The 15,246-nt window shown below is 38.7% G+C and overlaps 1 protein-coding gene across 6 annotated transcripts in view; it reads left to right on the forward strand.

Moving 5' to 3' along the window:
• OXR1 (oxidation resistance 1) overlaps positions 1–15,246 on the forward strand; it is a 138,615-nt gene that overhangs the window by 65,254 nt on the left and 58,115 nt on the right. For 5 of the 6 annotated variants that reach the window (XM_053993634.1, XM_053994410.1, XM_053996021.1 and 2 more), the window contains one exon: positions 12,147–12,229. In XM_053993634.1, the coding sequence (XP_053849609.1) occupies positions 12,147–12,229 (83 nt within the window). Of the gene's footprint in view, positions 1–3,636; positions 3,653–12,146; positions 12,230–15,246 lie in introns of those variants that run through there. The other variant, XM_053996839.1, reaches the window with a different exon arrangement.

A 15,246-nucleotide genomic window follows, 5' to 3' on the forward strand; every position in this document is an offset into this window, starting at 1 on the left:
GGTGAGAGGGAGGAGACGGCGGGGGAAAGGGGCGCAGGGCGGGCGGGGAAGGGCCGGCACATGGGCCGGGGCCGGGCACTGCCGGCGCCGCGCCACGGAGCGGTTGCACCGGGGCTGCGTCTAACAGCAGAAAACCGACTGAACGTCTTCCTGATCTCCGTGACACAACTCCTACACTTCCTTTATTAACTTCCCTTTCCTGGTATTTTTGCAGACCAGGGTGTGGGAAAGCACCTGGAGCACAAGCTCCTGGACTGGCGATGTCCTTTGTCTACGAGGTTGCCTCTGCCTCTCAGGTGCTCCTGAGGAACAGGCAGCATTACTGGGAAGTAGGCTCGGGGATGCTAAGGGCAGAAGTAGTACCTCTGCCGCTCAGTGGCCAAACAGGTCAGTCAGGAGCCAGTAGTAGATGACTCCTTGTCCTGTGCCTGGGAGGAAGAGGGCTGCTGTTGCCACCCCTTTTCTTGATAATGCTGTTGGTATAGGTATTGTAAGTATCTGATGCGATCACTTATATTGGCAAGAAATACCACGAAAACTGGAGGAGTGATTGCACACACCCTTGTTTATGCTGAAGAGGAGCTCGCGGTGTGAACTCTAGAGAGGTAATGCTATTGATTGGGAGTTAAAAACAAGTCATGACATAACTAGTAAGAACAGCATGATCTAATGATGGCTTGGAAAGGAAACAACATATGAAGTTAAGTTTATGAAAGTGCTTTGTAATAAATAAAGAGGAGTATACAAGGAATAGTAAATATTTTCATTTTTTTTCCCTGTTTTGAGAATCTCTATGTGAAGTGAATGAATGAATGTTTGTTATAGTCTCTAGGTGAGGTTGAAGTCAGGTCTCTACTGAAATGAAATATTAAAACACATTAAGTTTCTTTGTTATTGTAGATTATTATGTAAGAGTAAAATAGTTGTTTTCCTTCAAGGGAACCTGAGTCTGCTGCTCAGTGTGGTAGGTAGGGTAATAGGAATGCCCGTGCAGCCAGTCGGATGTAGATGGTTTTTCCTTGTGTGCATTGGGTCCCAGTTCTTGCACAGAAAGGATAATTGGTAACTGGCTATATTTACAGTGCCACTTTATCTATTTCATGTCCCTCCTCACAACATACACAGAGTGATAGAGACAGTAACTTGTTTTTCAGCAGTGAAATGAAGTACCTTGAATAAGGCCTCTGCAAACAGTTAAAGACTTTTTGACAAAGATTACACTCTTTTGCAGAACCAAAATGGCAGTAAAATACTTTAGCATCTTCTGGTCTTTTAATCTCTTACAAGGCCTTGTGTTGAACTGTTACTATAAAGCATCTCCTGTAATACATGGGATTTCTTGGAGGGAAAGGCTCTATTTTTTCCCCTCTTCTTCTGGGAGAAAGGCTTAACTTAGACTGCATTGTAATGTTCTGGGTTTTTTTCATCTAGCTTTGAGCAGAAAATGTATCTTTTCAGATGCTTTCATAATGTAATGCTAAAATTTGTGTTAATGACAAGTTCTAGAATGCAGAGTGAGTTTCTGCATATATGGACTTTAATGCACCTTTTTCCTCACCTAGGTGAACTATGTGCAAGGCAGGTAGACCTTGGCCCTCCTGTGCTGCCTTCCCTTTTACAGAGTTTCTATGAGTTATGAGCAGAAACAAATCCTTATGACTGTAGAATTCTTCTGTCAAGCATTTTGCTGGCTTTCACAAACCACCTGTGTCCTGGTAATGCGTGCTGTGGAAGCTGTAACAATGATTACAATGCTTCATTTGAAATCAAACCTCTGTTTTAATTAGAGATGGATCCCCTGGCATTAGCTTAAGACTTAATGGCAGACTCTAAATGCTCCAAATGCTTAGTCTCTGCAGTGTTCTGAACCCAGACCCACCTATTACTGTAATTTTTCTTCTCCGCTTAAGGCTTTCAGTGTTTTGGGGTATTTTTTGTTGGATTTTTTTTTTTTTTTGAGTGGTTCAGTTGAGACTGCATTACTTGTTAAGAGACTAGTTCTTCATAAATGCCTTAAAACCATGTTTCAACTTATATGAAACAAAAGCAAACCTATTTTAGCTTCTACAATGAAGTATCTCAGTCAAATGTAATATTAAGAATTTTACCTTTACTGTTTTTATGCTTGTCTTTTTGAACAATTGAACAGCTTTTCTATCATGTTTCCAAGTTCAGGGAGGCAAGTCTGTTCAAATGCTGTGTTTTAAATCACTTCTTTGGACACATGCAGAACAGTCTATAGTATTTCTTAGTAGGGAGAACGGACGCACTGGAAGAGACTGAGTAGTGCCATAGGAGGCTGCAAACCTGTTTATCTGGTTTACACTGTTTGTGTCAGCAGCGTAGTCAGTGAAAGAACTTCATAAAGATTTTGTCTTTTAATGGTTGTGATGCAGGATAAAAATGCGAATATAATTAGAAAGTCAAGAGAAAACATCTGGCTTTAGTAAAGAGACTCTCAATGTCAGAGTGTAACATAATTATTTTTTTAAAAAGGCCTGTAAGCTTTGAAATTAAACTTTTAAGTATAATCTATTGATAATTTATAGGATGAGCTAATAGGTATGTATTCAAGCCTGGATTTACCTAGAAACTTTAGCTAGAACAGTGTAATTTTTCTTCATTATTATGTACTATAGAGGTTAGCATGCTAAAGTTGCATGTGGTTTTAGTTGCTTTAAGATGCAACTCAAGACTTTAGGGAATGTGTGGTTAAGAATTATCTTTTCTGCAGAATTAACTTGAAGGTTCAGTTTAATTTGAGTCTCATCTATACAAACCTTTTACTTAAATGAGCCAGCAGCACATCCCGTAGTTCAGTCTGTTGTTTGCTTTGCTGTGTAAGAAGAGTGTGACCAGCAGTGGAGGGACATGGTTTTGCTTCTTTTCTGTGACTCTGCTGAGGCTGTACATTGAATGTGCTCTTTGGTTTGTGTACCATTGTTAAGGAGAGCTGCTGGGGAGCTACAGAGGGTCCAGCCAGTTTATTTAGGGGCACAGGGCATATGGCTTGTGAGGAGGGGTTGAGGGAGCTGGGCTTTAGTGATGCAGAGGGAGACCAAGGCAACTTACAGGCAATCTAATAATGACCTTCATCTACCTGGAGGGACACACTCTTCTTAGTGCTAAGAGATCAAGGAGGAGCAGCAGCCATGAGTTTTAGCTTAGGAGGTTTAAACTGGACAATAGAAAAAACTTCACATAGAGTGGTCCGTCCCTGGGACAGCTTTAAGCTGACCTGATTTGATGTTGACGATAATTCTAGTTCAAACTGGAGGCTGGAGTAAATGTATTCAAGAGGCTTCTCTTCTGGATAAGCTTTTCATTCTGTGAGGATATACTTTCGTACCTAGAGTATTATGCTTCTTCCCTCCTAGATATTTTCACCTCACTTCATGGAGAGAGAAGATACACTGCATGGGTAGTGCTGACTTCCTGCAGTGTGTCTTTCATTAAGTACAGACATAAAATAAAAATCAGTGATTCAGAGACTCCTCTCAACCAGTCTGTCAGGGAAGCTCTTATAGCTGCCTTCTATTGAAACTTTTGTTGTGTTTTTCTCCCTCAGGTTCAACTTGATTGTTCAGTTCTGAACCATCTGGCCTGTGGGCTTATATACATTTCTTTCATACCAGCTTTGGAGTCTTGATTGGTAAGGCTACCATACACAGTATATCCAGTAAACTGTGTGGCTTGTCAGTCCTCTCTACTATGGTCAAGGTAGCAGCAGTACATTAGAAGGATAAATGTGCAGTGCCAACTTATAATACATTTCTCAAATCTTGCTGTAAAAGTTAGTTTCTTTCTTTCAAAAAAATCTGTCTTAGAATAAAGCAAATATAAGACAAATATAAGAATAAGGCAGGTTTTCTGCTTTCATCTTGATTCAGTACCTCATTTTTAAGAAATTACCAGGTGTATGATAAAGTAGGAAAGAGGATTCAAACTGGGGAGACGCACTTCTGTGAGTTTTCTTGTACACACTGTTCCGGATGAAGCACATATGAAATGTACCAACACCCTTTACAGAGATGCGAATGCTTTGCTTTCATGGCTGAAAATAATTCAGTTGGTACAGGCATAAGAAGCAAATGTGATCTTGGAATGTATCAGGCTGGTGACTCAGTCATCTTGTGATATGTTAATGTATGCACAAGCTCTTCTTCAGACTTCTGTGCTACTAGTGTACAGGATTTCTTGAGTATTCCCTTGGTGCATGTGATGTTAAATAATCTTTTACTTCAGGTTCTGCTTTGTACTATTGCATCCTTCCCTGCTTTTGTTCCTCCAAGCTTTGGAACTTCAGAATTCATTGTGTGTCCTTTTACACAGCCTTTGCTGTTGATTATCCTTTTGAATTTGTCTGCTGATGTGCAATTGAACTGTGTTAAAAACTACCCCATTGGGATCTCATTAATACACCTCTCCATTCTCCTGATTTGTATTTCTCTCCTCTTCACTGAATCTTTTACATATTTTATAATTCTTTATCCAGTTTTTGCTGTTCAGCAGGATTCTGATGTATCAAATGTTTAACTGAAGTTTAGTTTATATACTAATCTAGCAGATGACTGAAACATTTTGTTCTAGTATCCTTTGACTGTATTGCATTTTTTTTTTTTTACTGTGTTATATTGGTTGTGTTTTCATCTTAATTTTTCTGGTTAATTTCCATTTCTAACATTCAAACAGTCTAGAAGGTGATACTGAGAACCTGCGTACTCATAGCAGCATTTCAGGTCACTACATGTATGAATAATTTCTTTTCATCAGTAAGCAATACATCTTGTGTTATATATATAAATTTCCCTCTGGCTTAGTTTGATGGGGTGGTCTTATGTATCTGTATTGCTTGCCAGAAAAATGGAAGGAATCATAGTTACAGGTAACTCAAATTGCAAGTAAGGCTGTTTAACCCTGCTAAAGTTGGGAAGGTGATGGTTTCAGGCTAGGTTTCTCAGTGCTTTATTCTGCTTTGGAAATGTCCAGAGATGGAAACTGCACTGATATTTATCAGCTGCACTGATAAATTAGGAGTTTTTGCCTTCTGTCTACTCAGAAGCCCTTTTGTTTCTTCTTTGTCTGTTACCTTTTGTTATCCTGCTATATGTCACTGGCTCTGTCATCTTGACACCTCTGGGAAAGCTATTTAGAAAGGTACAGGATGGCTGCTGTTACAGTCCTTCAAAACCACTTCAGACTGGAGAGGCTCTGTTTTCCTGGCCTCTTCTCACAGCCCCCGACTACCTTGGTGTCCCTTCACCGAAATAGTTTTGTTTGTCTGTGCCTTCCTTATATTGAATGGGGGCAGGGGGAGCCACTAGAGCCACTATTACAAAGGCAGTGCAATGCAAGGATAATAAGTGTGCTCTCAGTCTGCTGACCTCGGTTTATAGTAATACAGCTGAGGATGCTGCTGGCCCCTCTTTGTTTCCAGGTCATGCTTCAGGCTCCTGTTTTGGCTTCTGCCTACCAAGACCCTTGGGGTTTTTTTTCAGCAGAGCTGCTCCTTGGCTGAGCAGTGCCAGCTTTACAACACCAAGGGCTCTTCCCTCCTGTGCAGAAGACTTGTCCTGCTGAATTCCATTAGGTTCCTTTCAGCTTGCTCCCCAGCCTGTCCAGGTCCTGCTGAATGGCAGCCCTGCTATCATGTACTGGTCCCCTATTTATCTGCAAACCTAATGCAATAAACTTGTACAGTAAGATGTTCACTGGGGCTCTACAAGTGACTTCACAACACATCTCTTTTCATCTGAGCAGAGCAGTTGTAGTGCACAAGTCAGCAGGATAAGCTGACTGACTTTGAACTCTTAGAAAGGGGTAGGTATCATGGGCTTAAGTGTGATAAGGCAAAGTGTAAATTCTTGAAGATATGTAAGGATATAACTTGATATTGCTGCTTGATGGTCAAACTGCTGATGTGGTAGGCTTAAGCATGTACAACTAAATGGGCTTAAATATCTGAAAGAGGTGGTGAGTTGTTATTGGAAAAGTTGACTTGCTGTATCAATAGTGCAGACAAGATTTTTGCAAGTTTCATTAAAAGATGTGTTTGGACTACAGAGAGATTATATGGAAGGTGGAGATTGGAGTTGGGTGGTTTCTAATGTATTAAAGTGTATACGTGTATATTGCAAATGGAACAGGAAAGGAAGCTTACTGTTGATTAGACAACTGTGGCATAATCTGAAAATTTGGTAAAGCATTTCTGTTTACTTTGAATGTGAAATCTTATTTTAGAAGAAAGCCCTTGTGATGCACATACCAGGAGTATCATGCACAGAGCACATTCTAGCCACTTGGAGAAGTGTCCTGTCTTAAGTTTGTTTCTCTTCAATTGTTTTTATTCCTGAAATCATAAATTTAATTATTTCTGCCTACATACTATGCATCTGACTGGATAGCAGAGTGTCGTGTGTAAGGGGGAATCACATTGGATTGGATTGATGCTGTATCCGTTCAGGAAAAAGCTATTTTGATGTGTTTGACATGCTAATGCAACATTAGCAAGGTCTCAGATTCATTGAGCATGGGGGCTTGCTTGAGAAAAATGTGAACAAAAGCATCATGTGAAGAGCAGTGATAAGGATCAAGAGTTTTGAGAGCATGACTTGGAGAGACTGAATCAGAATAAATATCAGTTGCTTAGCAAGAAGAGACTGAAGGAGGCATTATGACATTGCCTTGGTCTGAAAGCTTACCATTTTGGCTAAACTGCAGACTACAAGTATCTTGTAGGCTACTGTTAGGGCCTGTGTTTCTGGTTCCTAAGACGTTGGAAGATAATATTCCTGTAATTATCGTAATATTCCTGTAATTATCGTAAGCATATCTAACTGCAGGAGGGGAGAAGGGTTAATGAGACAGTTGCTGACTGAAATGTAGTCCCTGCTGTTAGGAGAGTCAGGTCACAAGGTCTTTTGGAATATAAAGATTTCCTACTTTAATCTCTTTTGTTTCTTTATGAATGGATTATAATGATCTAATTGTTATTGAGCAGAACTAATCTAATAAAGATGTAATATCTGTGCTTCCTGTTTTATCAATTAGTGCGTTGTTTCCATGTACTGCTAAATAAAGAAGTATTTGAAAATATTTCAGACTACTTTTCTTACTTTGATTCATTACCCCATATGTGCTGTATATTTAAGATCCTGTGAAAAACTGTGTCCTAGACAAGAATTTGACAAAGTTGCTGCCTTTTCCTTTTTTTAAACACCTGTAAATCTGATGCACAAATGTACAGTTCTTGTTGGGGTGTGGCACAGTGGATGAATCATCTTTTTCTTACCTTCTTGATAATAATAAGCTTGATACTTTGAGCTCATTTATTAATTTTAAACTATTTGCAGTAATTGTGGACTTGTCCAGATTCTTTGCTTTTTATCAGAGGATACTTGTTTGATTTATCAATTTCTTTCTCTGGAAAAAGTGATTTTTGTTATTTTTGTTACATTGGAATGAATGACATATCAGCTGAGAAACATTGCAAATTGAGATTTAATCTTAGTGTGCAGACAAAGTTAAAGGAAAGTGAATTCATTTTACTCTATGCAGAGCTTGTAGATCCTCCTAAGCAGTTTTAGCTTGTATCCTTATCTTTACCAGCTCTTAGTGCCAGAACTCCAGAGGATGTGCTAAAAGCATCAGTGAACAGCCAATTGGAGTTCTACAATTAAGCTTAGGTGGCATACTAAGAAATGAGAAATGCCACTCTTGTCATAATAATTTGAGCTAGCAGTACCACAAGAATATTTTCAGTCAACCAAAACTTAGTGGCACAGGGCCATATAGAGATTGTTTATAGAAGGCCTGCTCTAAATGTTAGGAATTTGACTTTAGTTGTTTTGAGTTGAATGCCACTGACTATTTCATATTCTAATGTCAAAACTGCCTTATTGAAAACTGCATCTTCCTAAAACATGTTCATAACCCCCTTTTCCTATCTTGTATAAGTATGTTGAAACAGAAAGTCCTCTTTTCTGTGTTGGATGATCATATATAATCGTTCTTATGCTGCAGCTATTTAACCTCAAGATTCTGAGTCTGTGCATTCAGACTAAATATTGGTCTTGTGTCACTTTGAACACTGTGTTTTGCATCTTTCTAGTTCTAGTATTTTAAATCCTAGCTGAAATATTTTCTTGTCATTTGTGGACCTGGCACACACTTCTTGACTTCAATGTTTCAAGCTGTTGTGGAGGCCCGCCCAGTCCTGTGAAGAGGTAGTTGAGAATTAATGCATGAATCCTGATGTTACAAAAAGTCTTGTCTTCTTTCTGTCTAAAACAGCACAGCTAAGAGCTCTGATAACATAGCACCCCAGATCCCATGTTAAACAAGTTACTTGACTCCTGAGGTTGTGTTTAAGTGTGGTCAGTGATGTCAAGTTTTTCTTAGTGTGGTCTGAGAGCATCAGCCTTTGTTAGCCTTGCTGGCTTGCTGCTGGCAGATGAAGTAATGCTTGTGTGTAACCTAACAAAATGAATGCCTGTGCAAGAGTTACCTGGAAAATAAGTAAAATGAAAGCATCAGACTGACTCTTGTTGGGTCTGAGGACTTTTTAGACCACTGCATTCTTTCTGTTATTTCTGCTTGCATATGCTTCCTAGAATGCTAGGGGCACTGGAATGGCTGAAAGATGCATTTGCTTTGCCCTCAAAAATGAATAGCTGACTCATTTAGTGAGAGATAGAGGCTTTGTAGTGTGTCATCAGGGAAGTTGAATTCATGTTTCTACTGCTCTGACCTATTTTCACAGCTGAAATACATCCTAGTTTTGTTTCTGAGAGGTTAGGTCAAAATTGATGTGTTCTGTATGAACAGACAGCTGGAGGACTTGGGCTGTGGGCAGAGGTGTGGATTTTGATAGCTTAGCCAGCTGGGTAGTCAGCACACACTGAGATGGAGCTCAGTGTTGCCTACCTCCATCTCTTGTTGAGTCAGGAGACTTACATCGTGTCAGGTTATGAAACACTTGAATCCTGTACCCATATAGTGAGGGGGGAGGTAATGCCTTCACAGACTGAAGGAGTGGAAGTGGGCACTGATGGGAAGGGTAGGATTTACTGCCTTAGGTATGGGAGGGGAGGACATCAAAAACTGTAACTGCAGACTATAAACTCTGGGAAACTTTAGGGAGGAGCTCTCCTGGCTTTCCTACATGATGCCTTTAACAGGGACCTGTCTTCCCCACCCCTACCCTCTGTTTGATCTTACTTTCCTGAAGTTACTGGTTCTCTTAAATCTCTGAAGGGCCTAGAATGGAAACCATATGAGAAGTGGCTGAAGTCACTTGGTCTTGTCCAGCTTGCAGAAGAGGAGACCTCATAGAGACCTGCAGCTTCCTCAAGAAGGGGGAAATGGGAGGGACTGGCACTGGCCTCTTCTCTCTGACCAGTGACAGGGTCCAAGGGAGCACCATAAGGCCATGTAAAGGGAGGTTTAGGCTGGGTATTAAGAAAAGCTTCCTCAAGCAGAGAATGACTGGGCACTGGAACAGTCTCCCCAGGGAAGTGATTGCAACACTAAGACTCCCAGAGTTTGGCACATGATGTTATTCTTGATGTTGTCTAGGGCATGGCCAGGAGTTGGACACAGTGATCCTTGTGAGTGACTTCCAACTCAGGATTTTTTTATGATCATTCTGTGATTATAAGTCTAAAGCAGCAGTGAAGGTTCTTCTGCTGTGAAGAACAAATAATTTCCTGGTTTTATTTCTGGCATAAGGAACAGAAGTGGGTATTTGTAGAAGGCTTCATTCTGCTGCTCAGTTACTGTAGAGGGAGAAGATAATTTATCTTGACCTCTTGAGTGGCACCTGTCGGCAAGCTCTTCAGACACTTGAACCAGTAAGAAGAAAAAAGAAATTTGGGTTGAGGAAAAAAAACCCACAAGCTACATTGGGTCATATATACAATTGAAGTGTGTGTACATGTATTTGTAGTATGGGGCTTCTTTACTTCCATCTAATGGTGGGGAGGAGGGGAAGAAGACGTTTTGTTGTGGAATAAGGGTTCTCTGTTTACAGATTATTAAGGCATGTATGGCATCCTGGATGAGATCAGTCTATTTTCATATGCATCCTTGGACTTCCTCTTAGGATTACTTGACCCACACTGCTCTTGAAAGAAAATAATTAGGCTATTGGCAAAGTTTTGATAAGGGCTGAAAAATTTGGAACAGCTACAGTCAAGCAACTGTTAGATTTTCTGTAGCTTGCTAAGGAGGCACCTGTTGTGCTGCAAGGTCAGGTAGAAACTTTGGTAACAAAATATTTGACCTAGATGAGGAGAACATTGCTGTTCCTAAGCCTACACACAAACTTGCAGTGTATTTTACTGTTCCTGAGATGGCTTCATTTCCCTCAGAGGCATTTGTAGTATGTTTAAACACTATGAATATAATCAGAAATGAATGTTTCTTTCAGCTAAGTTATAAAAAGCTGCTATTAGTAAATAAGGGAAGGAGTACCTTTGCATGTATTGAATGAAGATAGCAGTGTGCAGAATTAGTGTATAGGTTTTTAGAATTGCTAGAAACTTCTTAGAAGTAGGCTTAGTCTTGAATATCATTCATAGCTATAAAAATTTATCATAATTAATACCATCCATAGATCAATTTTAGGTATGGGTGCATTCTTCCTCAGGCTATATAAAAAAAGGATGGATTAGACCAAAGTTTATATCCTTTTTTTCTATATAAAGAGTACCACAGGAGATTATTTATGTTGGCTCTGCTAGAAATCACTACTTTATCCTGTGTGGCTTGTCCTATATAGAAAATATAAAATATTTCTGAGGTAGGTTTCCTCTTGTGGGTTGTGTTGTTTTTTTTTTTTTTTTTTTTTTTTTTTCCAAGATGTCATTTTGTTTCTTCTTCTTTGGCAGAATTTGCTGTGTAATTTGCATTGTGATTTCCCTGCCCTCTATATCTTGATAGTTTTGGCTATCCATGTAGAAATTTGGGAGGGGGGAGTAGGAAAGTTGTGCTAATTCTTCTCTAGTCTCTTCCAGTGTTGGAGTCATGATACTAATTAAATCTAATAGTGCACTAAAGATGCTGTTGGTTTATAGCATGTTTCCTTAGTACTTTATGTGAGGCTTAAGTGGATTACACTGAATATCCTATTCTCAATGTAGCCATGCTAAAGTATTTTTAAAAATATATAAGGTTTCTTGCTTCTATTCAATTTGGCTTGAAGTATTTGAGTAAATTATGGTAAAAAAAACCCGAATATATCAAAATGGGATAGAAATTAATCCCATTGTAGCATGAAAACTTAATGTCTCATTCACATAAGTATTTTGGGCTTCTTAATAGCAGATATTTGACTGTTGAAGGTGGAGGAGATTCATTTAAAAAAACCATGTGTATGTGTATAGATGCAGATATTAAAACTCTCACTTTTCTAGAGATCTATGTGCTTTCTATTGAATCATATAACTACACAGGTGCATTGTGATGATCATAAATATCAAGCCAGTTAGTATAAAATAGAGCATACTTTAGTTACAGATGGTTGCTTGCTTGGCCTGTGAAACAGGTCATCAAAATACAGGGTCCCAAAAAAAGAACAGTTTTTCATTTGTATAATTTATGTAGAATCTTTAGTGTTTATTTACTAGCTCTATGTGTTTGCTACAGACAGGATACTTCTGAATTTAATACTAATACTCTTTATTTTATAAAAAAAAGCTTTAAATACTCTGTACTTATCAAACAGCAGCAAAATATCTCAACTGATTAGATCAAACATGCAGGAACTGCAAATCATCTCCCCTCAGATGAAAGCAGACTGGGTATGATACAAAATCAAACACAGCAATTCCAGAAACGTTTCTTGCCTGATGGGGTCAATGTCCTATTTGATGTCCAATGTTTTCATTAATGTCTTCCTGGATAGCAGCAAGTACTTCTGTAGTTAGCTGGTTTCCAGTTATCAGTTGTTTGTATTGGTCAAATTCTTAAAGCATTGCAGAGGAATGAAGTCCCTATTTTAGCAGCTGGTGCCTGTTGGAATCAGCAGGAGTAAGCTGTGTAACTGGTGGATTAGATGTCTGCCCACGGGGCTGTAGTCAGCAGCCTGTGACAGTACTGAGAGAGGAAAATGAATTTAACACACACATTGCCTCAATTTTTTTCAGATGCTGGCCAGAAGAAGACCCCAGACAAGAAAGATGGGCGACGAATGTCTTTTCAAAAACCTAGAGGGACTCTTGAATATTCAGTAAGTTACTGCTTTACTGTTAGAATGTTACTGCAAAGCAAATGCAGGCTAAAAAGTTGCGTTACAAAATATAAGCAAAACTGTAATATGTATTGCCTTTAATGTTAGAATTCTGTGTATCTGATAGTTTAGTTTGACAGAAATTAAATGAGGGAATTAGCTGGTAGTGCTAATACTGTTTTTTCCCTTTAAGTGCCTTTTTTTTCCTTAGAAATTCCAAGCTAATCAAACTATTGACTGGTTCAGGTTTAGGTAACTAGTTAGAAACAAGTAACAATAATTATATCATTATGTGCAAGTTCTCTGCTTTCAGCATTATTAGTAAACTGTTGCTGTCAGGGGAAATAACAGAATAAAGTTGAGAAGGGAAGCTGTATCTTGATACTGACTTTCTGGTATTCTTATAATAATTGCCGTAGATCTGTGCCTTTTACTGTATAACTCAGTTTCTGCATCAGTATCTGAAAATGGAGCCTTTCTCTCCCTGTTCTGTTCTTGAAATGACCCTCAAACTGTGCTGCAGTCAGCTTTCACATTTGTGGTTACTAAGGGAAACAGAAGTGAGAAGTATGTCTTGTGTTGTGTACTGGAAATACAATTAAGCCTATAAATAATGCTTATGGAGTTGATGTTAAAATAGGGAAGGTCTGCCACAGTTCCCTTTGAATGCTTTTGAAGCTGGACATGATAAATAAAAATGACAACTGCTTTATGAAAAGTCTTTACTTGACCTCTTGGTGTTCTCTTACTCCAGGAATAAGAGATATGTGCAAGACTTCACTCTGTTACATTAAGCCAAGCTGTGATAATTGCTTAAGTACTGAGAGGGCTGTGATAGTCTTTTGGATAGAGACAGAATGTGTGGAGTGGAGCAAGAAGCATTTCATTAGCTTGGCTTTTATTGGAATTCAGACGTAATTCTAGCCTGCTCTAAAGACTTCCTTGAAGTTGAAATTCAAAACAGAAATTCCTGCTGCTTAGGTTCTAGCAGTTGAAGAATGTTAATGTAAATGTGACTGTTGTTGATGTTATATTAACTCCATTTGGTCTGAAATACCTGGGAAAAACAGTCAGGTGTAGCTCTGCATTACTGGCATACATACTCAGTAAATCCAGTAATTTGGCTCTTGCCACCATGTGAGTGCTTTTACTTTGGTATGTAACATACCAGGCAGAGTAAAAGCAACAAACTTTCCTTTTTTTAACTTGGTGTGTGTTTGTGTCAAGTTGTCATATACTTCTTCAGGTTTTTGTGTTCCAGTAGGTGGAGTTTTAGATCCAAAAATAGCTTTCTTAATACGTACTGAAATATGCATCACTTCCTTGTGAGTCAAAAAGATGATTCACAGGAATCAAAAGCTTTTTGTCATTAAACTTAGTCCACCTTCTAAAGGAGCCTGTTGCATATATGGAACATGGTGCATATCATCTTCACAAATACTGTATTCTGCCAGGTCTTGCTGTACATTTCACTCATGAAGCTTGTGAAACACTTGAGTAGCATCATGTTTAGTTAATATTGTGTGCATCTATTTTAATAAAATGCATGGATATAACCTTTAGGAACTGAGCTTATGCTCACTGTAAGCTATTGTGGTAGCTATTGTGGTAATTTGCTACTGTTGTTATTTATTACTTTATTATATGTGAAGAGGTGCACTTGTGTCTTGTTTCTGACTTCATCCTACTTCCTGTCACAGTGATGACACATGAGCACACATGAATTTATATACCTGCATGTGTTGCTTCTTTGAGAAGTAGTAGAGAATGAAGGCAGAAACCAGACTCCACCTCACCTTCCAGCATTGTTGAAGTTAGTGGGATTTTTTGCCTTTAAGATAATTTAATAATTTAAATAAGATAATAATTTAATATGTTCATTTTTCCAGTGGCTACGTGGTTTTAGGAGGGAAGGTCTTATTCATGAAGTTTGGAGTGAGTTGGCATCTCACTTGTGCAAGCTATGGGGTTTTAGTATGAAGTAGACTTCACACCAGAAAAAAAATTACTATGGGACAAATAAACAATAAAATAAATTTTCTTTTAAAACCTAAAGACAGAATGCAGTTAATGTTTAAGATTTTAATATAAAATTACCAAGGCATAAAAACTTGAACCTGCTGTTCTGTATGTAGCAGCAGAGAGAAGATGTCAACAGATATGGTACTAATTAAGGGAAGTAAGTCCTGAACTGCCTCTAAAGGATGCAGAAAAAACTGGTTCATTTTTGCTGATACTGCTTAGACAGCGAACAGATATCTTAATATTTATCCTTTTCTCAAATGTGAGTCAGCATATTAGATGCAAGTTGATATTGTCTGTTATTTCGGAATTCACAGCTGCTGCTCATGCAATATGTTTTCCCCTTCTGCCTTTTGTGTTCCATGTTGTACAAACACAACTGGTGCCTGCCTGTAGGTGTCAAAAGAGCCAACTATGGGTGAATATTGGAACATGAGCAGAGTACTGCTTACTGATCACTAGTGACTGTAGCATGCTAGCAGTCTTGTGACTTCAGTGAAAGCCTTCTAACTGCTCTTCCTTTTGAGGAGAAGAAAGAAATCATTGTCGATATTTACAGATATATTTAATTTTTGTTTAGAAAAACATTTAAGTGAGTAGTTGAAATGGATGATCTGGTTTATGAGTGTTGTAGGGTCTAATCTACGACTTCCCTTTATCTCTCTGGGGATTGAAGGCTGTGTTCTCCTGAAGTAGTGAGTAAGTACTTAATACACAGATGATGTTGTTATGGTTATGGTAAGAGGCCAGTATAAATTCCTGAAGGTCACAGAAGCCTCTAGTAGACCCTAGCCTCAAGACTGAGTTTTCAGCCTGTATATAGAGAGTGCTAAGGGCACTCTTCTGGCTGGTGCCACTAGTTCTATTGCCATTAGAAGCCTTTACATGCTATTTAGAAAGCTACACACAGGAGTTTTGGTGATTTTTTTTTTTTTTAGTTTCTTGGCTCTTCCATTTTAAACTCAAGGAACGTGTTATTTTTTTGGCTGCTGCTT

The sequence above is a fragment of the Vidua macroura genome, chromosome 1 (assembly GCF_024509145.1).
Source record: "Vidua macroura isolate BioBank_ID:100142 chromosome 1, ASM2450914v1, whole genome shotgun sequence".
NCBI lineage: Eukaryota > Metazoa > Chordata > Aves > Passeriformes > Viduidae > Vidua > Vidua macroura.